The sequence below is a fragment of the Myotis lucifugus genome, unplaced genomic scaffold (assembly GCF_000147115.1).
Source record: "Myotis lucifugus unplaced genomic scaffold, Myoluc2.0 scaffold_254, whole genome shotgun sequence".
Classification (NCBI taxonomy): domain Eukaryota; kingdom Metazoa; phylum Chordata; class Mammalia; order Chiroptera; family Vespertilionidae; genus Myotis; species Myotis lucifugus.
In genome coordinates, this window is record NW_005871302.1 from 183432 (window position 1) to 206540 (window position 23109).

A 23109-nucleotide genomic window follows, 5' to 3' on the forward strand; every position below is an offset into this window, starting at 1 on the left:
GGGCTGAGTTCTCCCCGCCTGCTCCGGCCCAGGGCTGGCGTTTCCGAGATGGTCCGCCCCTCCCCCCTCCCCTTCTCCTCAAGTGACAGTGCAGCGGCGCCGGTTCGCCCCGAACCCCTAGAGAAGCTGCAAGAGGACCCCGTTTCCGGTGGTCCTCCCGTCTTGCTGGTTGTGCAGCCCTCGAAGCAGGTGGATTTGTTGCTACAGCGATGGTTTGCAGCAGCCCCGTCCCCTGAAAGAAGCCATCGGTGTTAGCCTTCCACTGGGGGAAATATTCCATTACTCTTGGTTGCAGTTTTTGGTGAATCATGCTCCCCCCCACCCCCACCCCCACCCCCACACACACCCTCTGCAGCATTATCGGAAGTATTGTTGGATTTTGGAGACCATTCATATTGATGCCCTACAAAGGTCCTGAACCGTAGACATTGTGATACCGTATTACGTGATGTGTTATGTGAAGTCTGTAATGCAACATGGGGACTGTGTAGCAGTTTTCTTTAAAAAGAATGAGGGCCAAAATAGTTTGTTTCATTTTTTTCTTCCCACTGCAGTCAGGAGGAAAAATCCGTAGGCCTCAGCCTTAAAGAACAGGGCGTGGATATAGCGGCGAAATGAAAGAGATGTAGACGAGTGTTTGAATGAGTTGAAAGTGGGCAGTTGTCTTTGGAAGCCGAGTACGCCGCAGATTAAAAATATGCCTAAAAGTGTACAATTAAAAAGTGTACTGTCACATTTGGGGCACTTGTGTGAAAGCATGAGGACTCTAGGGTCTGGCTGCATCAAAAAGCAAAACTTAACCCTGTGAAAGTCAGATGATTTCGAATTTTTCCATTAAGAGTATGAATCAGAATGAATGCATCTTGGGTTTAAATTGGGATTTGAAAGGGTTATTTGGAAAACGATGTTTGTTTAAACCAAGTGACTAGAGTGTTTGATATATATTGGCAGGGGGCAGATGGGAGGGATTGTAAACAGTAGCGTGTCTTGTGACTTGGCAAAGGAAGGACCTAGTGATGAATGAGTTCGCATTATGTGAAAAGACTAACATTTAAAAACATTATTTGTTTCTTTACCACATTAGCTGGCATAATAGGTTCATAATTCTGAGAGGAGTGTATATTTAGGGGAAATTTTCAGAAAAAACTTGTCAAGAAAGATTTTTAAATGATTATTTTGTTAGGAAGTGACAGTTTTACTTAAGTATTAGGATAGAACAACAAGCAATGATGAACTTCTTATTCCTTTTCTATTTTTCCAAAAAGATGAGAAATACTTAAAAGATTGTTTTGGGTCATTGAGGGAGCACATAGTAATGTGCTAGATATTAGCAGGGACTTGTCAATTTGATAGAAGGAAATATGTGAATTTTTTTGGTAACATGAACTTTTCACATTGTTTCTTTTCAGAAATCCTTTTCAGGCTAGGTGCAACACATGAAAGACGGCATTTCAATATATAGTGAATTCTAACAGGTGTTGTTAAAGGACAGTTGGACTCCTTAATTGTATGAATTGCCACCTTTGGAAGTGTAAAGAGGAATTAACATTAGTAAAAAGTTACATTAGTAGTAAAAAGCAGATGTTAATGTTTTTTGAAATCCATGGATTGGAGCAATAAATTGTGGCATTAGGTAGTATCTTATAGTGGAAAATTTAAAATGTGGACAAAATTACATCTCTAGAAACCAGATTTATAACTGGTATTGGGTCAGTTTCCTAATAGTTGGAATCACATTACACAAAGTATGCAAGTTGCTTGGTTGCTTTAGTTACAGAATTTTATGATAAGCCCAGAGTATTTGTACAGGTTACATATTAGAAACTTAGTGGATTTTTAACCTGGCCTGGGGTGTGGACTCTTGGGAAGGTGAAGAAATTGTCAATGTGGATAATTTAAAAAGTAGTCGTCTTGTACACAAGTGAGTGTGGTCTAATTCAGCAGGTTTTGAAAAGGTGTTTATCATGGGCCTAGAGCAGCTATTTTCAACCTGGGCCACAAGAATTTTGAAAACATGCAATACCTGACTATTTAGTTGTGGCACTGACCTCTTTTTCCATAGATTGTCAAATAAAAATGACAACCACCACCACAACAATAGTTGTCCAGTTGAATGAATCAAAAGTATTCTTTTTTTTTGGTCAGATTATAAAAAAAAATTTTTTTTTTGGTGTGCCGCAGAATTTTAGTAATTAGTTTATGTGTGCCACGAGATGAAAAAGATTGAAAATCACTGACCTGGAGAAATGGAACATTCCCTTTCTCGTCCCTTTAGGATATTTGAGAGCAATGGATTTTTGTAACTATTTCAAATTCTGATTTTCTTGCTTTGTGGGATAATTAAGAAATAGGTTACAAGTTCATGTGAGTGGCTACAATTCTTTGTTATAATTGTATTTATGCAATAATTGTTTTTTTCCTTATGGAAATGTTTCACCTGTGCCAGGGAAATTACCATCATCCTTCAAGGCCAGAAGTCAGGATACACTAGACAATCCCTGGCCTGCGCCAACAAAATATTCATGTTTGTGATGACTAAATTGGCACTTACAGGAGAGTTACAGATATAGTAGTTTGTTTGGAACACTGAAAGTTGGCACATAAATGGATGTTGTTGTCATCCCTGTGTTATGGAATTTTCTGCCCCAATTTAGCATTTGCAGTAATTTTGGTTATTTTTTATTACTTAAAAAATGATAAAATTAATAATTTGTCCAGCATTGTGCTAGAATACTAAATGGTCTTAAGAAATTAAATTTGAGAGATTGATGATAAGGAATTGAATTTGTTCAGATTTTCTATTCTGTTTTTTGAAATGTATCTATGAAGAAACACCTAAGAAATTTTTATATGTGAAGCTTTATCTAATATCATCTGGCAATTAATTCTGCAGTGAATTTTTTAGATAAATGAAGTGTACCCATTGAGGCATTTAGAATTTTAAAAATATTTACTGATTAGATGAAAATATTTCTAATATGTATTATTTTTAAAAAATTCTATACTTCCTCAGAATCTAGGTTTGTTTCTTTTCTTTTTTAAAATACTGGACATCATTCTGAACATCTGTCATTGATACTTATAGCCATAGATTACTCAAAATTATGTGCTATGATACTGTATATTAGTTTCATATCTGTTCTTTAAAGGTTTTTTGTTTGTTTGTTTTCTTACTCTGAGTCTATTATTTTTTGCTGCTTATTGTGCCTTGTTGCTGCCTGTTGTGAAATTTCTTGCCTCTTTTATTTTACTGAACTTGATCTGAAGCGGTCTAAGTAACCAGAGAAACAGGCTTGTTTGAATTTATGAAGACATTTCTAAGTGAGGGTTTGATGGGTTCTCCTTTGAGTGAAAGGTATGAGCTGTGTTGTATGGACTTTGTATTAACTATTCTGGCTTTCCATAGAGACTTTTTTTTTTTTTTAACTTCCTGGTTCTGGATAATTGATACTGCCAATACAACCTGGATAAATGTGGTTTTAAGTAGTAAATTGAAACTTAAGAAACTTCTCTGAACTTTGCTACATAGTAAATGAGCCTGCGCTTATTGTAAAATTAAGTCTTATTCTAATCTGTATGTGAGTCAGTGGCAAAGTACTGAGTCTTCTAATAGCTGTTTTGTTGTTAACTGAGATTAATTCTCTAGATCTTGGAGATTTCATGTTGAACACCATACATGCATATAGTTCTCAATTTATTTGGCCACTTTGTAATCACTTTAAATTTTTATTTTAAATTAGGACATATTTTAGAAATATGGAAATGTAACCCACCACCTAGATTTAGCAGTTATTTTTTTAAAAATATATATTTTATTGGTTTTTTACAGAGAGGAAGGGAGAGGGATAGAAAGTTAGAAACATTGATGAGAGAGAAACATCGATCAGCTGCCTCCTGCACACTCCCTACTGGGGATGTGCCCGCAACCAAGATACATGCCCTTGACCGGAATCGAACCTGGGACCCTTGAGTCCGCAGGCCGACGCTCTATCCATTGAGCCAAACCGGTTAGGGCGATTTAGCAGTTATTAATATTTGGCCCCATTTGCTTCAGACTGTGCATGATTTTGAGGGAGGGGGGAATAAAATGTCACAGATGCCACTAAAGCCCATTTCCATCTCTTCCACTCATACCCAGAGGTAACTTCTTTCTTTAGGTAGGTGAGTTTTTCCTATGTATAATTTAAAAGTGTTATTGTGCATGTAAGTAGCCACAGACAATAAATAGCAATGTTTTGTGTGTTTAACATTTTTACATTAATGGTACTTATTATGACTTTCTGCAACTTGCTCTTTAATGTCTTTTTTATTAGAAAACTTGGCTCAACTTGTGCTTACTAATTATTTGCTCCTTATTGTCTTTAGAAATTATAGCCCTGTTCCACAAAGACAACAATTATTACAAAATTTTAATGATGAAATTGCTTGTTGTGCAAAGTGACTCAGGCTTCAGATTGACTGGTATTTGGAATTGTCACACTGGATGGAGATTTCCTTTAACTAAAATCTCAGGATTTGGGCAACCAGAAAAAACTCTTGAGTCTTACTATTATAGCACATGTAAGGTGTATTTCTGAATGATTGTAGTCAAGACTCAGGGGGGGAAAATGTCTCAAATTGCTGTCTTCCTAGTTTATAGGACACTTCCACTGTAAAATTCTTACAAATGGTCAAGCTGCCTCTTCAGTAGAGCCGTTCCTTAGCTTTGGTTCAGTTGAAGTACTATCTGTATGAGACTCCAAGATGACTTAAAACCCTGGGTTTGAAACAAAGAATACTATTAGTAACACAATTTTATATGCTAACGTTAGCATTTTGCTCTCTTTTAAGTTTGAAAACTGAAAATCCTTTGCATTATTACCTGTATTTTTTTAAAATAGATTTTTATTGATTTCAGAGAAATGAAGGAAGAGGGAGAGAGAGAAACATCAATGATGAGAGAGAATCCCCCCCCCCCCCCCCCCCCGGAATTAATCATGCAATCTGGGCATGTGCCCTCAGGAATCGAACCCTGACCTCCTGATTCATGAGTTGACTCTCAACCATTGAGCCACACCAGCCAGGCTATTACATATTTTGATAGTGGAACACACAGGTCATATGCACCAACAGGATGATGTGAATATGTGAGAAATCAAATACGGAATTATCAGGTCAGTGCTATTGTTGGAAAAGCATTAAAAAGAACAGTGTTCTAGTGTAGTAATCAACTACTTAAGCATATGCCTAAGTCTATATCAGTGGTTCTCAACCTTCCTAGGGCCGTGACCCTTTAATACAGTTCCTTATGTTGTGGTGACCCCCAACCATAAAATTATTTTCATTGCTACTTCATAACTATAATTTTGCTACTGTTATGAATCGTAATGTAAATATCTGATATGCAGGATGTATTTTCATTGTTACAAATTGAACATAATTAAAGCATAGTGATTAATCACAAAAACAATATGTAATTATATATGTGTTTTCCGATGGTCTTAGGTGACCCCTGTGAAAGGGTCGTTCGACCCCCAAAGGGGTCGCGACCCACAGGTTGAGAACCGCTGGTCTATATGGCTATTTTAAATTACCTTCCTTGGGCAGTACATATATGCTGATATCCAAAGTGCTATGTATCACAGTACCTAGTTCTTAAATTTTATATCATTCTGATCAGGTGCTTTATAAACTGTTAGGTGAATGCTGTTAGATGATATTCAGAGTAACATCTTTATGATTGGAGCACATTTAATCTTGGTCTTTGTGTGTGTGCCTTAATATCTATTCAGTGATTACTATGTATCAGGCACTAAATGCTTCTACAAGCACTTTCTATGGATTATCCTGTTGTTTCAAATGCATCTCTAATATGAGACAAATATACTGTCGGATTTTTTTAAATTGTGAGTTTAATTTCATTATTAAGTATTTTTGTCCCTTTGTTTCTTTACTCCCATCCTTCCAGAAATGGCAGTATTCCTGGAAAAAAAAATTAGTAGCTGTTCAACAAGTAGCTTAATTCGTTAGTATAAACAAGTGGGTTTTCTCTAATCATGAGAGGAATTGGAATGTACTTGTAACTGGATGTTGTGCACTATGTCTTTCCAAAGTACACACTTTCCCTCAGAATGTTATAGTAGTGAGATAAATGGTATCATTTGGCATATGTAGTGTTGTACTGGTATCTTGACATTGGTAGATTAACTGCTTGGCTACTATTAAATTCACTGTAGATGTTGATGGATGAAAATATAGTTGCCTAGATAAAGATTAAGATGCATAACTAAACTCCTGTTATTATTTTGTTGGCATAAACTTCAAACTCTGGAAGGTTTTGATTCATTTTACCCTTTGGTGAACAGCCAGTAAGTGCTTCATTTCTCTGTTTCTGTATTTTTAAAAAGTCATATTTATGAATAGGCAAAGATTTTGTTGTTGTTCAGATGTAATGCTATAAGTGGCCAGTTGGGACATAAAAGTTTTAGTGCTGTTTAAATATATTCTGGTGAAATAATACTAAATTTTAAAAAATATGTTTATTAAATGACATTTTTGGTTTAGGAACAAGAAGATTTGATTTATGAGAAGGATTTTTTGTTTGTTTTTTTGTTAGTTTTTTTTGTTAATCCTCACTGGAGGATATTTTTTTCCCATTGATTTTTAGAGAGAGTGGCAGGGATGGGGAAGAGACAGAGAGAAACATCGATGTGAGAGAGACACATAGTTGGCTGAGTCCCTTATGTGCTCCAACCTGGGATTGAACTCGCAACCTAGCTATGTGCTCTGACCAAAATAGAACCCGCCATATTTTTAGTATATGGAAGGATGCTCCAACTAACTGAGCCACCCAGCCAGGGTGAGGATTTTTTTTTTTAATGAGCCAAAATATATAATGAGCCATATGTGTTAGAGATTTTGACAGTCTGTTATAGGCTTGATAGCATACTATTTGTAATATAGGTCAGATAATTTTAGTTTAAAATTAATCATGTTTGCTCAGTCAGGGTGGCTCAGTGGTTGAGTGTCGACCCATGAACCAAGAGGTTACCCGTTCGATTCCTGGTTAAGGTACTGGTACATGCCTGGGTTGTAGCCTCGATCCCCAATAGGGAGTGTGCAGGAGGCAGCCGATCCATGTTTTTATCACTCTATTCCTCTCCCTTACCCTTTCTCTAAAATCAATAAAAACATATTTCAAAACAATCATGTTTATGTATGGTTTGTTAGTAAAATGATTACTGTTAGGTATAGCTTTTTAATACAGATATTATATTACTTCTGTTTCCTTACCTAGTTTTGTGGTCTGTTCAGTGTTCTCAAGGCACTATTGACCTACATATAGGTTTTGCTTGGTCTACACTGTGTTTTTGAATTTTTGAATTAGTTGTCATCAAATTAAAAATTAAGAGATTATATATAAAATCTGAATTTGTGACTTTTTAAAAATTGGAAGATCTGTCAACACCAAGTCTGCTTTTCAGTTCAGCAATAATTAGTTGGCTCTAAGAAGTGGCTACTTCTCCCTCTTTTATGCATAGCTTTCCTTTATGTGTACCTTTCATCTGACCTATTGCATTCACCTGCTTGGCTGGCCTCTGTCATTTAGGACATCTGTATTTTTGTTATTTTAGATTTAGACCATTCAAATGTCTGAAAATAAATATGAGATTTTGTTTAATGCAACAAATATATAAAAACAAGATTACACCAAATTGAAAAATGGGAAAGGGCTACGAACAAGCAATTTGCAGAAGAAAAACTTAATGGCAGCCCTAGCTTGTTTGACTCAGTGGATAGAGCTTCAGTCTGCAGACTGAAGGGTCCCAGGTTCTCTTCCAGTCAAGGGCACATGCCTGGGTTGTGTGCTCATCCCCAGTAGGGAGCATGCAGGAGGCAGCCAATCAATGGTTCTCTCTCATTATTGATGTTTATGTCTCTCCCTCTCCCTCTCCCTTTCTCTCTGAAATCAATAAAAAAAATATATTAAAAAAAACTTAATGGCAAAAAAAATGCTTAGTAACCAATGTTACTAGTAATCAGGGAAATTTGAATTAAAACAACAATGGAATCCATTTAATACTTATCAGATTGTCAATAATTTTAAAGTTTTTTTGGAGGATGCTGAAAGTGGGATTTCTTTATTCTTTGCTCCTGGGAGTGTCAGTTGAGACTGCTTTGAAGGATAATTTGGCAATTCTTGGTAAAAAAAACGTGTGCACAAGAAAACATGGATCAAGATATTTATTATAATACTATTTAAAATAACTATTATAGTACTAGTGGCCCAGTGCATGAATTCGTGCACAGGTGGGGTCCCTCGGCCTGGTGGGCAATCGGGACAATCAGGGTCAATGGGGGGCTGTGAGAGGTTGGCCAGCCAGGGGGAGGGGCCGTGGGGCTGGAGGTTGGCGGGCTGCTCTGATCTGGGCTGATTGGGGCCTGCCGGCTAGCTAGCGGGAGGGACCGTGAGAGGTTGGCCAGCTGGGAGGAGGGACCAGGGGAGGTTGGCTGTGGGAACGCACTGACTGCCATGGGGCAGTTCTTGTGTTGAGCATCTTCCCCCTGGTGGTCAGTGCGTATCATAGCGACCAGTCGACCAGTTCAGTCGTTTGGTCGAACTTCCCTAAGGAAGGAAATGGATAAATAACTGGTTTATTTATAAAGTGGAATACTACTATGCAGGAGTTAAAATGAATGAATTAGATATAAATTTATCAGCATTTACTCATCTCAGAAACAATGTTAAGTGAAAAAGACAGGTTGTGCCCTAGCCGGTTTGGCTCAGAGGATAGAGCATCAGCCTGTGGACTGAATGGTCCCAGGTTTGATTCTGGTCAAGGGCACATGCCTGGGTTGCTGGCTTGATCCCCAGTGGGGGGTGTGCAGGAGGCAGCCTATCGGTGATTCCCTCTCATCATTGATGTTTCTATCTCTCTCTCCTTCTCCCTTCCTCTCTGAAATCAATAAAAATATATATTAAAAAAAGAAAAAAACAGGTTGTATAAAATTATATATACACAATTTGATAGCATTTATATAAAATTAAAAACTGCTGATTTTTATACATGTAGTGGTCTCAGGATAGTGGTTAAGAGGGAATGAGGAAGAGAGGAAAGGGCTTTTATTATTTCTATATTTCATTTCTTTTTTGGATCTGAAGCAAGTGAGACAAAGCCCAAAATAAAACTTTATTTAGTCTTGGTGGAGCGTCATTATTGTCTATTATATCCAAAATGTTTCTTTGGGAAAATAAAAAATTTAAAGAGTGTTTTATGAAGTTCTGACATAGTTTATGATACTAGCTTTCTTCCTCCATTCTTATAAAAGGTCTCATGATGGGTTTCAAGGGCTATATAACACAGAATTAATTGCAACATAAGAAATGTTTTCTAATTAAAAAAATTTTTAAATTTAAGATTAATTAAGAAGTAGTTATAAATCAAGGTTTAAGAAGAAAAAAATTGCTTTTATGTTAGCTAACTGGTCAGTTGTTTAAATTCTGTGAAATACTTATACATTTGTTATTGCTTTTATATAATATGAATTGCTTTGGATTCCTTAAAACTAGTCATTTATTTCTATCATTGATGCATAAATAGTTTAAGTTTTAGTGAGTCTGGGTTTCAGAAAGTATGCCTCTTCCTAATTGGTTTGGCTCAGTGGATAGAGCATCAGCCAGCAGACTGAAAGGTCCCAGGTTCGATTCTGATCAAGGGCACATGCCCGGGTTCCGGGCTCCATCCCCAATAGGGGGTGTGCAGGAGGCAGCCAATCAATGATTCTCATTATTGATGTTTCTATCTCTTTCTCCCTCTCCTCTCTGAAATCAATAAAAATATATTTATAAAAATAAAAAGTTTGCGACATGTAGTAGGCCAAGCTGAAGATATAAATATTAGTCAAGCTATTTCTGACAATGCTGGTTTTTCTTTCCCCTTAGGTGAGGCAGGCAACCAATCAGATTGTGATGAATTGTGCTGATATTGACATTATTACAGCTTCATATGTACCAGAGGGAGATGAAGGTAAGAGCTGTTTTTCATTTTAATTTGCTGTTCCTATTTGTGTGCGTATGATATGTACAGGGTGGGACAAAAGTAGGTATTTACAGTTGAGTACATGAAAGAGTTTATTCTTGTATTCTTTATTAATTACTAGAGGCCGGGTACACGGATTCGTGCACATTGAAAGGAAATTCATTAGAAGGTGGCCGGCGGGGCGAGGCGGGACTGGGTGAGACGGGCTGGACACACCCTGGATCCAACCTCCCACGGTCCCTCCCTGGCCAGCTGCACCTGGGGTGGCACCAGGGCTCGAAGGGCATCTGCGGAGTGAGCGGGGTCCCTCTAGCAGGTGGGGTCCCTTGGCCTGGCCTGCAGAGATTGGCGGAAACCCGCAGTCCGACATCCCCCAAGGGGTCCTGGAGTGCGAGAGGGCATGCTGCAAAGTTGCTGTCTGCCCCTGGTAGTCAGTGTACATCATACCTACCGGCCAGTTGGCTGGTCGGCCAGTTGCTTAGCCTTTTATATATATAGATTGTTTATTTTTTATACAAACAACTATAAACCTACTTTTGCCTCACCCGGTATTTGTGTGTGCTTTTGTGTGCATGTGTAAATATACATTATGTTAAGATATCCGTTTTATTTTAGAAATAGGAAAATTCTTAAGATATTCATGGGAAATATTTGAATAGTGTAATCTGACTGTACTATGAGATAACGGAAATGTCACAATTTTAATTCTACTTCAGACATTAACTTATTTTGTGACTCTGATAAGTCACTTTTAAATGCAAAATGAATATAATACCATGCTTAAAAAACTGAAGAGTTATTTTAAGAATTAAGCAATTTGAACACGAAAGGTTCATCAAGTGGGCTTAGTTCATATGTGGTTTTCCTAAAAATGTTTTTCCTCTTGAACTATAGATTAAAATTGAGAGAAGTCTTACTCATAACTGAGAGAAAAACTTTTGCTTTATGAAATCAAATATGAAGGTTAGAAGCTAAATGATGGACTTACAGGGGAAGAATAGGTTAAAAGAAACATGGCATAGAATGTGTAGAAATTCAATGAACATCTTTAAAATGAGAACTATTTTAGATCTTGTAATTACAATAAGGAGTAAATTTAGTAATCAGTTTTGGCATGAACTTATTTCTACATAAGCTGCATATTTTAAAGTTACCCAGTTTGGCATAAACTCAAAGGTATGTTAATACTGGAGCTGAATTGCTTTTAATTTTTACTTCACCTTGACATTCCTTGTCAAAATGATTGGTTAGTTTCTACTACTCTAAGACTTCCTCTTAGAAAGTCTTTTCATTTGGAATAAAATAAGTTAGAAATTTGACCTTTTAATTTACATTTTGCATTGCTGGTTTCCCTCTCCTTTACATTATACTGAAAAGAAGCATAAAAGTAACATTTTAAGGCTTGGCAATATATATATATATATATATATATATATACACACACACACACACACACACACACACACACATATATATTTATTTATATATATATATACACATATTTTAAATAATTTAGAAACACCAAGTTAATCATTTTCCTTTTTATTTATTTATATATATATATTTTTTATAAATTTCAGAGAGGAAGAGAGAGAGACAGAGAGATAGAAACATCAATGATGAGAGAGAATCATTGATCCGCTGCCTCCTGCACGCCCCACACTGGGGATTGAGCCTGCAACCTGGGCATGTGCCCTGACTGGGAATCAAACTGTGACCTCCTGGTTCATAGGTCAACGCTCAACCACTGAGCCACACCAGCCGGGCTTGGCAATATTTATTTCATGAATTTTTCTTAAATTATCTTATCCATAGAAAGACAAAAGTATGTAGCAGTTGAGCATATTATTGCCAAGAAGTACTTATGTTCAATTGATTGTAAATTAGATCAAACTGCTGCGATTTTAAGTTAGAGGAACAGTTCCTTCAAATGGACTTTGAATGCATGCCAACTTTAAAAAGTTGTTTGGTGAATAGAAGAGAGATTATTTAATTTCTTTAACTGAAGAAAAAAGGAAGCACATTAGCCAAGAATATCAAGGCAAGCTTTCTTTGTTGTAGGTAGAGAACATTTAAATTCAATGTAGGGTTTTAAAATGGTGTCCAGTATATATAGGTAGAGATAGTAAAAGAAATATGCACCATTCAATTGGCATGGCTTCAGCTCAGGTTTTTGTTTTTTAATATATTTTTATTGATTTCAGAGAGGAAGGGAGAGGGACAGAAAGATAGAAACATCGATGATGAGAGAGAATCATTGATCAGTTGCCTCCTGCATGCCCCTCACTGGGGATCGGACCCACAACCTGGGTATGTGCCCTTGACCAAAATCGAACCCGGGACCCTTCAGGCGCCAGGCCAACGCTCTGTCCACTGAGCCAAACCAGCTAGGCCTCAGGTTTGTTTTTTATCTTCCTCTACTAAATTGTCAGGTAAGAATTCCGAGAACTTAAATGTTTTGAAAATGTATAACTGCATGGCGCCAAACTCATAATGATCTGAACCTCAAGGAAGTAGTGTTAATGTTCTCAGTAAGAGGGTCAGGAGAGAAATGAAAATTTAGAGGAAGTGAAGAGGATTTGGAGAGAATTCATATAAAATAATTAATTTTTTTAGATACATAAAATATTTCCTTTAGAACTAGCTAAGGTACATTTCTCAACCCATTTCTCCTATAGCAACAGAAAATCCTGGAGTCGTGTGTAAACCCATTTTATTTTGGAGTATAAGAGAATGAGAAGTTGTATGAATTTGGCACTTTAGGGTTTCAGTCAGAGACAAAGAGATTTGGCCTTTCATTCATATATATCTGAGATTTTTCTTTGTAATAATATATATATCTTATATAGCTTAATTTTGCCCTTGGACATAGTAGCTTTTTTTTTTTTTTTTAATCCTCACTCAAGGATATTTTTTCCATTGATTTTCAGAGAGTGGAAGGGAGGCTGGGAGGGGAGGGTAGAGAGAAAGAAAAACATCAATGTGAGAGAGACAAATAGATTGGTTGCCTCCCACATGTGCCCCAATGGGGGTGTCGAACCTGCAACCCAGGTGCATGCCCTTGACTGGGAATCGGACCCGAGACCTTTTGGTATGCAAGTCAACACTCTAACCACTGGCCATGCCAGCCAGGGCAACATTTTTTATTTTTATCTTATGAGAGAGTATAACATGTTGTTTCTTTATAAACTAGTAGTTATGAATTTGACATCCAGCTCTTCCCAGGGCTGTATGCTAATGGCAGGGGAACAAATGAGTCAGTAGGAGAGATACCATTTATTAACCCACCTAATCTAATGTAGTACCTATTAATACTGTTGGGTGCCTTCTGCAAGACCGATTTACATATTTGTAGCCACCAAATCTTGGCGCTTTAAGGCAAAATTAGAAAGTTATTTGAAGGCATTGGCATGTGTTTCTTTAAACTAAGGCACTGCCTTTTATAAAACAGAACTAATTTATTTTAAAATCTATCTGAGATCTTACTTTGTAATAATTTAAAAATGAGAAATCAGTAAGAAAAACGGCTGAAAACTGTTTTTTTACTGTTCTGCACTTCAAGGGTTGGTGAAATCACTAGCACTTAAGCCAGTGCAAGGAATGCACCTCCCTACACAGTGCAGGGATTAGTATTGTCTTCAGCTTCTGCAAAAGGAATACGAAACTTTTGAGTGCCTGAACTCAGGTCCTGACAGGTAAAGAGTCTTTTAATTTATCATTAATAGATGGCTTGGGCATGGCCACATAGAAAATGATCACTTGAAAGATTTGTATCAATGTTTCCCTCACTATACTCTGCCAGGTATATGTTTGTAAGAAAAAAACTTTTTCATCAGTGACATAATATTTCATACAAGATTATAATATATAGTTTCAGATCCACCAGCATCACTTTGATTTATCCATATAAGGCATGTAAACTTTAGCATGTTTATTCTTGAAGTATGATTGTAGTTTTTAGTGTGTGCATATGTACATGTATGTGTTTAATAAAAGGATAAAACAGCTTAGTCAGAAGAAATATTGCCAAACATGAATAATTTCAAGCAAAACTATTAACTTGAAAAAAAGGAAAGGTTCCTGACACTTTTTTTTTTTTAAATATATTTTATTGAATTTTTACAGAGAGGAAGGGAGAGAGATAGAGAGTTAGAAACATCGATGAGAGAGAAACATCGATCAGCTGCCTCCTGCACATCTCCCACTGGGGATGTGCCCGCAACCCAAGTACATGCCCCTGACCGGAATCGAACCTGGGACCTTTCAGTCCGCAGGCCGACGCTCTATCCACTGAGCCAAACCGGTTTCGGCAGGTTCCTGACACTTGATCATCAGCTTTTGTTTAGCTATTAGTAATAAATATTCTGTCATATAATTATGTGTGCATTAATAATAACATTAATAAACCACCATCTCTTTTGCAATAAAGTTGCTGTATCATTCTGAAAATACATATTCACCTACTTAAGCACTAACCCTCAAATCAGGAAGCTTGAAAGAGAAGGGAAAATTTCTAATACAAATGTATTGAAATATATAGAATTTCATACAGAAATTTTATGTAAAGGGAATCCAAGTAGAACTTTAAAAAAAAACCAATATATATATATTTTATTGATTTCAGAGAGGAAGGAAGAGGGAGAGAGAGATAGAAACATCAATGATGAGAGAGAACCATTGATCAGCTGCCTCCTACATGCCCCTCACTGGGGATCAAGCCTGCAACTTGGGTATGTTCCCTGCTGGAATTATCCACTAAGTCAAACTGGCTAGGGCTCCAAGTATAACTTTAATAATAAAAATAATGATACATGGTAGGGGCCTCAAACCAAAGTTACCCTTGGGGTTAAGCAAATAACAAAATTGAATGAATTGGGCTGGATGTAGGAAAGTAAGAATGTTGGGACAGAAGCTGAACTGGAGAGTACGTATCTCATATAAATACATTCAACTTTTAAAAAAATATGTTTTTATTGATTTCAGAGAGGAAGGGAGAGGGAGAGAGAGAAACATCAATTGATGAGAGAGAATCATTGATTGGCTGCCTCCTACACGCCCCACACTGGGGATCGAGCCTGCAACCTGGGCATATCCTGGTTCATAGGTTGACGCTCAACCACTGAGCCACTGCAGCTGGGCTCTCTTTCACTTTTGAAGGTTACAGAATTCTAGATTAGTGTTTTTTCTTTCTCAACACTTTAAATATTTCACTCCACTCTCTTCTTGCTAGCATAATTTCTAAAAGAGAAGTCTAATGTAATTCTTATCTTGCTTTTCTATAGGTAAGGTGCTTTTTCCTCTAGCTTCTTTCAAGATTTTTTTTCTTTATCGTTGATTTCCTAATGTTTGGATATGATATGCCTAGGTATTGTTTTGTTTGTTTGTTTGTTTTCTTACATTTATCCTGTTTGGTCTTTTCTGAGCTTCCTGTAGTTGTAGTTTGTTGTCTGACGTTAATTTGAGGAAATTGTCAGTCATTAGTGCTTCTGTCCCTTTATCTCTTCCTTCTTCTGGTATTCCCATTGTGGGTATGCTTTATCTTTTGTAGTTTTCCCACTATTCTTGGTTATTTTTTTTCCCAGTCTTTTTTTCCTCTTTGTTTTTCAGTTTTGGAAGTTTCTATAATCATGTCCTGAAGCTCAGATTCTTCCCTCAGCTGTGTCCAGTCTAATAATGAGCTCATCAAAGGCATTCTTCATTTCTATTACAGCATTTTTTATCTCTACCATTTAAAAAAAATATATGGTGTGTTGTGTGTGTTTTTTTTTAATTGATTTCATAGGGAGGAAGAGAGAGGGAGTGAGAGATAAAAACATTGATTGGCTACCTCCCTCATGCCCCTTACTGGGGGTTAAGCCCACAGCCCAGACATGTGCCCTGACCAGGAATCAAACCAGTGACCTTCTGGTGCATGGAATGATGCTCAACCAACTGAGCCATGCTGGCTGCACTCTGCCATTCTTTTTTATTCTTTCTTAGAATTTCCATCTTTTTGTTTATATTATTTATCAGTTCTTGAATTACATCTTTTTTTCATTAAAGCCCTTAGCATATTGATCATATTCCTGCCATATCTGAATCTGGTTAAAATTTCTGTCCTATATAATAAAGAGCTAATATGCAAATGGTCATCACGCCCTCATGCGGTAACGGCTCAGACACTCAACACTGGGGAGAGAGGAATGGGGACCAGCCAGGCACAAATGAGCTTGTGGAAGAGGAATGGGAACCTGTCAGGCATAAATGAGCTCGAGAGAGAGGAATGGGGACCAGCCAGGCTGCGGCCCGGGAGAGGGACAAGCTGCCCGCCCATGATCCCCTGTGGCCCGGGTGCCTGTGGCCGGCCAGAGGGAGGGTAGCCCGGGTCCTGGGTGCCTGCAACCGGCTGGAGAAGGGAATCCTGGGTCCCAGGTATGGGGCGAGGCAGAGGCAGTTAGGGGCGATCAGGCCGGTAGGGGAGCAGTTAGGGGGAATCAGGCAGGCAGGCAGGCAGAGGTGGTTAGGGGCGATCAGGCAGGCAGGCAGGCAAGCGGTTAGAAGCCAGCTGTCCCAGATTGTGAGAGGCAGTCGGACATCCCCTGAGGGGTCCCAGATTAGAGAGGGTGCAGGCCGGGCTGAGGGGCCCCCTCCCGCCCCCTGTGCATGAATTTCGTGCACCGGGCCACTAGTATGATATAAAAGGTCCAAATTCATTTTTTTGCATGTGTATATTCAGTTTTCCCAACACTGTTTTTCCCCCATTGAATGGTCTTAGCACCCTCATTGAAAAGTTCATTTTGGGGCTCTCTGTTCTAGTCCATTGGTCTATATCTTTCTTTATGCTAGTACTATTCTCTCTCTCTCTAGTACTATACTTTCTCTCTCTCTCTCTCTTATTACTATAGCTGTGTAATCAGGAAATGTGAGACTTCAACTTTGTTCTTTTTTCAAGATTGTTTTGGCTCTTTGGGGTCCTTTGAGATTCCATATGAATTTTTGGATGGATTTTTAAATTTCTACAAAAAACACTGTTGGGCTTCTGAGAGGGACTGCATTGAATCTATAGATCACTTTGGATATTATGGACACCTTAACAATATTAAGTCTTCTAAATCCATGAATGGAAGATGTCCTTCCATTTATTTGTATCTTTTTTAAAAATCCTCACTGAGGATATGTTTTTATTGATTTTTAGAGGGGGGTTATGTTTTTATTGATTTTTAGAGGGGGGTTGGGGAGAGAGAGAGAAACATTGATCTGTTGCCTCTTGTACGTGCCCTGACTGGAAATCAAACCTACAACCTTTTGGTGTACGATGCAATGCTCCAACCAATGGAGCCACCAGTCCAGGGCAATTTGTATCCTTTAATTTCTCTCAGCAGTGTTTTGTAATTTTCAGTGTGTAGGTCTTTCACTTCCTTGATTAAATTTGTTCTTAAGTATTATATCTTTTTTATACTATTGGAATGGTTTTGTTAAATTCCTTTGAGATTGTTCATCATTAGTGTATAGAAATGCAGCTGATTTTTTTAAAATGGTGATTTTGTATTCTATAACTTTGCTGAATTTGTTTATTAACTCTTATAGTTGTTTGGTTTTTTGTTGTTTTGTTTTTATTTTGTGGAACTTTTTAGGATTTTCTACGTATAAGATTATTTTGTCTGTGAGCAGAGATAATTATTTTTTCCTTTTCAGTTTGGATGTCTTTTATTTCCTTTTCTTGCTTAATTAGTCTGGCTAGAACCTCTAGAACTATATTGAATAGAAGTGACAAAAACAGGCATTCTTATCTTGTTCTGGATCACAGGGAAAAGCTTTCAGTGTTTCACTAAGTGAGATCATCTTGATCCAGTTAAGTTTGTTTTTTTCCTGTCAATTTGCTCTTATTGCTGGTTTGTAGCCCAGTCAGGAATCTTTACTAGGGTTTTCCCTTACTTTTTAGGCCCTGAAATCTAATTTTTAGTTCCATACCATTATAAAACTGCTTAAATCTAGTAGTCAGCAGATGTCTTGAGGGGAAATTGAATGAAGAATGTTAAACTTTATCTGTTATTCCACTTTTCTGAGATCTTGGCCTTGAATCCTGGCTGCTTTGGTAGTCCTTAATTCCAGTTTTTCATTCCTCAGCCCAGTGAGACTGCTGTAAACTTTATGACTCTTCTTTCTTTATTGGCCTCTATGTTCTACTTAGAAGTCAATAAATACATTCAACAAATGAATAAAGAGCCTGTGAATATAGAGCGAATTTTTGTGTGATTCGCAAACACTTAAAACATTTTGACCCAGTTTTTGTAGTTTTTCTGACACCAGCTAAGCTGTCACAGCCAAAGCGAAAGTCTATGCATCATTTTAAAATGTGAAACATATTCATTATGAGAACTATAGCAAGTGATATTTCTTGCAGCTACTTGTAGGTTCAAAGGTTATTGGCCTTAATCCATATACAAATTATCATTAGCAAATATTAAGATGATCTGAAGATTGCTATTAAAGTTTAAAATACTTTTGTAAACATTGCACAGAAATAACTTTTAAAATGTGAACAATTGCCCTGACTGGTTTGGCTCAGTGGATAGAGCGTCGGCCTGCGGACTGAAGGGCTGAAGGGTCCCAGGTTTGATTCCGGTCAAGGGCATGTACCTTGGTTGCGGGTACATCCCCAGTAGGAGGTGTGCAGGAGGCAGCTGATTGATGTTTCTCTCTCATCGATGTTTCTAACTCTCTATCCCTCGTCCTTCCTCTCTGTAAAAAACCAATAAAATATATTTAAAAAATGAGAACAATTATATAACAATTATAGGTTATCATCATTAAATTATATTTAATATATTGTTTTGCTTATATTTTAAAATTATAAAAGAAATACATACATGTTGTAATAAAATAAAACAATATAGAATATAAGATGTGAAAGTCCTCTTCTTTCTTTTCTTCATTGTATCACCTACTCCTCCACTTCTAGAAGTAACCATATTAATAATTTGATAGGAATTCTTTTATACACACAATTTTTTTCTTTAATTACAGAAGTGAGATTATAATACATATAATGTTTTCAACTTGCTTTTTTAACTTAATCTGGTGTACATCTTTTAAGGAAGTATATGTAGATATGTCTCATAAAGGCCTAGTAATCCTTTGTATAGATATATCATTTTACTAAGCCATTTCTTAATATTACACATCTTGTTTATCCCTCACTTTTTTGACAATTATAAACAGTACATAGGACATCTTTTGTGCACCAGTGAGAGTGGTATACCTATAAGTTGTGTCAAAAGTAACCCCCCCAATGAAATCTGGCAAAATTCATGTATTTTCCATTATGAAATTGTTCAGGTTTCTGCCTATGTTTTAATTTAGTTGCTGTTTTTTTGTTTGTTTGTTTTTTTTATCATTGAGTTGTAGAAGTGTTTATGTATCTCTGGATACAAGTTCTTTGTCATATAGATGACAAAAAAAATACATGCACATGATTTGCCTATTCATTTTCTTAACAGTGTATTTTAATAATCACAGGTTTTAAATATTAATTAAATCTGATCTATCAAATTTTTTCTTTTATGGTGAGTGCTTTTTTTTGTTGCCTCTAACAAATAATTGTCAACTTCAAACAGACTGAGCCTTTCATGCTGAATATTTTGGGACTCTATTAGAGGCTTTGATCTCTCATTACTCTGGCTGATGTGTGAAGAAGAATAGACTATAAGGCAGCAAGAATAGAAACAGTTAGGATGCTATTGTGTAGTGGTCTAGGAGAGAAATAATGGTATATTGGACTGGGGCTGTAGTGGTGGAGGCATTAAATAGTCTGGGCTTAAAGGTATAGGCTATTGAATCTGCATATTGGATGTATGGTATGAGAGACAGACAGACACACATGGAGGAAGGCAGTTAGGATGATTCCATATTTTTGCCCAGAGCTACTGGATGAATGGTGGATATTTACAGAATATCCAAAACTATGTTGACCAAGGTTATTTCAAACTCTAATGTATATTTGCAGAGTAGTACATTTTTCAGTGTAAAGTAATTGGAAGAGTATCCCATAATATATGAGACTTTTAAAAAATTCAAATACATGGCTACTCTCTCTTTTATAAGAGAAAATTTTGGAGGAAATTTTACTCTTTTTTGTACACATGTAATATAATATAGTTGATGTGTACATTAATGGAACCTAGCAATACAATATTTGATTGTTTCAATTTTAAAACTGCTATTCTTTTGTTTTTCCATTTTCATTTCTTACCAGTTTGAAGCTTTTTTGTACATTCTTTTTTAAAAATATATTTTATTAATTTTTTACAGAGAGGAATGGAGAGGGATAGAGATTCAGAAAGAGAGAGGGATAGAGAGGTAGAAACATCGATCAGCTGCCTCCTGCACACCACCTACTGGGGATGTGCCCACAACCAAGGTACATGCCCTTGACCAGAACCGAACCTGGGACCCTTCAGTCCGCAGGCCGACGCTCTATCCACTGAGCCAAACCGGTTAGGGCTTTTTCTACATTCTTAAGCAAGCATGTCAAACTCAAAGGCTAACATGGGTCAAATAAACAAGGTTTAAGTTTACGTGGACCACAAAAAAACAAAAGCTTCAATTTTCATAGAAATGTAGGTCTATTTTGATAGAGACGTGCTGAATACAAAGGGCTGAAATAAATGAGTAATTGTTAACATAAAATAATAGAACATATTAAAAATTAATATTTTTGAACATTAACTTACAAGACACTGAATAACTGCACAAATTAATAAGTGTAATGCAAATAAACCTATTTTTCTTGTTCTCCGAAAGCAAAATATTTCCTGTTGCGCACACCAAACAAGTCAGTACAAGACTAATGATGTGCTCATTGGCAGCTAAAATATTCGCTGCTAGTATTAGTGGAGAGAAATGGTGCGCCAGCGTGTAAGGGAAATGAATGCAACATGATTATAGCAATCAGTCATTAGTGAACGTTGTAGTTCGTTATTAATAATTATGTATAACAAGATATTGTAAAAGTTACGAAATTTTTATTAAAACGTTTCTTACATACTGTTATATTGGCTGGGCCGCAAAAATATTCATTGTGGACCGCATGTGGTCCGTAGGCCATGAGTTTGACATGCTTGATCTTAAGTGTTAAGTTGATTTCCGGCTTTCCTGTAGGTTAATATCTAGTTTTTGCCAGCAAAAGTCATTGTTTCAGTAGAGAGTTCATCAGTATTGTGTATGTGCCAGTTCTTGAGTTTCTGTTCAAATTTAGGAGCTAGCATATGGTAGTAGAATGAATTTTACTTCATTTTCTTCATCTATAAAATGAGTAATTTATTAAAGTTCTTCTAAAGTCTGAAATTATAGTTTCTTTTTGGTTTTGTAAAGATTTTGGCTTTATAAAGATATTTGAACTATAATGATATTAGAAACATTGGCAATTCAGTCTTTGGGTGATTCATAAAAAAAGAATGGATTGTGGGCATCTTGCCTGGCTCATGGAGTGTTATTAAATCTGAATCACTGTTTCCTGTATCAGACTTAAACCTGTGGGTGATAAGGCTACCTCTCTGTCTTGTTTTTTTTTATTTAAAAAAAATTTTTTGTTAATCCTCACCCAAGGATACTTTTTGCCATTGATTTTTAGAGAGAGTGGAAGGGAGAGAGGGGCAGAGGACAAAGAGGGAGAGGGAGGGAGGGAGGGAGAGAGAGAGAAAGAGAAAGAGAGGGAGAGAGAGAGAGAGAAACATTGATTAGTTGCCTCCTGCACACTCCTGACCAGGGCCAGGGATTGGACATGCAACCCAGGTACGTGCCCTTGACCAGGAATCAAACCCATGATCCTTTCTGGTGCATGGGCCAACACTCTAACCATTTAGCCACACCAACCAGGGCAGCTACCTGTCTCTCTCCAAAAAAAAAGGGGGGCGGGTATTGATTTTTTTTTTTTTTTTTTTTTTAAGAAAGAGAGAGGAAGGGAGAGGGAGAGATAGAAATATCTATGATAGAAAAACATCAATCAACTGCCTCCTGCACGCCCCCTACTGGGGATTGAGCTTGCATTCCGGGCAAGTAACGTGACTGAAATTGAACCAGTGACCTCTTGGTGCATGGGACAGTGTTCAGTCTAGCGAGCCACATTGGCTACCAGTGGTCGGCAAACTGCAGCTCGCGAGTCACATTCGGCTCTTTGGCCCGTTGTGTGTGGCTCTTCCACAAAATACCATGTGCGGTATTTCGTTTCAGTAGAGATTTTGCTCTTGAAAATGTTAATTGCTGCAGTCTGCATTTAACCTTATTAGTTCAGTCAGATTTATTGTAACTTTTTTTTCCATTCCAGAAATACATGCTACAGGATTTAACTATCAGAATGAAGATGAAAAAGTCACCTTGTCTTTTCCTAGTACTCTCCAACCAGGTAAGAGATGTGGCTTTTGTAAAGTCCGATGAAGAATAGTGGCATCGTGCTTCTTCCAAAGAAATTTATTGCCATTTCCCCCACTCATGTTTTAAGCAGATTAAAGCCAGGTATATTGCAACTTTTGGACCACCAGGGAGAAAATAAGAGAGAGAAAAAAAAACCAAAATTAATGCTCACTTTACCTTAGAACATAAAGCATTGTTTTTCACCTTTTCAGTTTCAGCTTTTTAAAAATACATGTACTTAGCTCTGTCTTTAACTAATTGAATCCAAATCTCTAAGATGAATATTTTTGATGTACAACTGGAGACTAGATAGATATAATGTTAGTGAGGGCATGGAAGGAAAGATTTGTTAATATGTTATTATTAGATATAAAACCACAAAGAAAATAGAAGACTTTCCAAACTTAAAATAGTGGGAAAAATTATATACAAATCTGTTGGTAAAGCACTAAGACTTTGATTAGCCCTGGCCAGTGAGGTTAAGTGGTTAGAGTGTTGGCCCGAGAACCAAAGGGTCACGGGTTCCATTCCCAGTCAAGGGCACCTACCTGGGTTGCAGGTTTGCTCCCTGCTCCCCAGTCAGTGATTCTCTCTCATCATTGATGTTTCTATCTCTCCCTCTCCCCTCCTCTCTGAACTCAATAAAAAAATATATGTTAAAAAAAACACAGAAAAAATGTGAAGAGATACTAGTATTCAG

The 23109-nt window shown here is 37.1% G+C and overlaps 1 protein-coding gene across 3 annotated transcripts in view; it reads left to right on the forward strand.

The window, feature by feature from the left end:
* The first annotated feature begins 33 nt into the window (after positions 1 to 33).
* NPEPPS (aminopeptidase puromycin sensitive) overlaps positions 34 to 23109 on the forward strand; it is a 63906-nt gene continuing 40830 nt past the window's right edge. For 2 of the 3 annotated variants that reach the window (XM_006098906.3, XM_023762616.1), the window contains exons 1-3: positions 34 to 189; positions 9923 to 10007; positions 22324 to 22401. In XM_006098906.3, coding sequence (XP_006098968.2) covers positions 49 to 189; positions 9923 to 10007; positions 22324 to 22401 — 304 coding nt within the window. In that variant the 5' untranslated portion in view covers positions 34 to 48. Of the gene's footprint in view, positions 190 to 5135; positions 5154 to 9922; positions 10008 to 22323; positions 22402 to 23109 lie in introns of those variants that run through there. The other variant, XM_023762617.1, reaches the window with a different exon arrangement.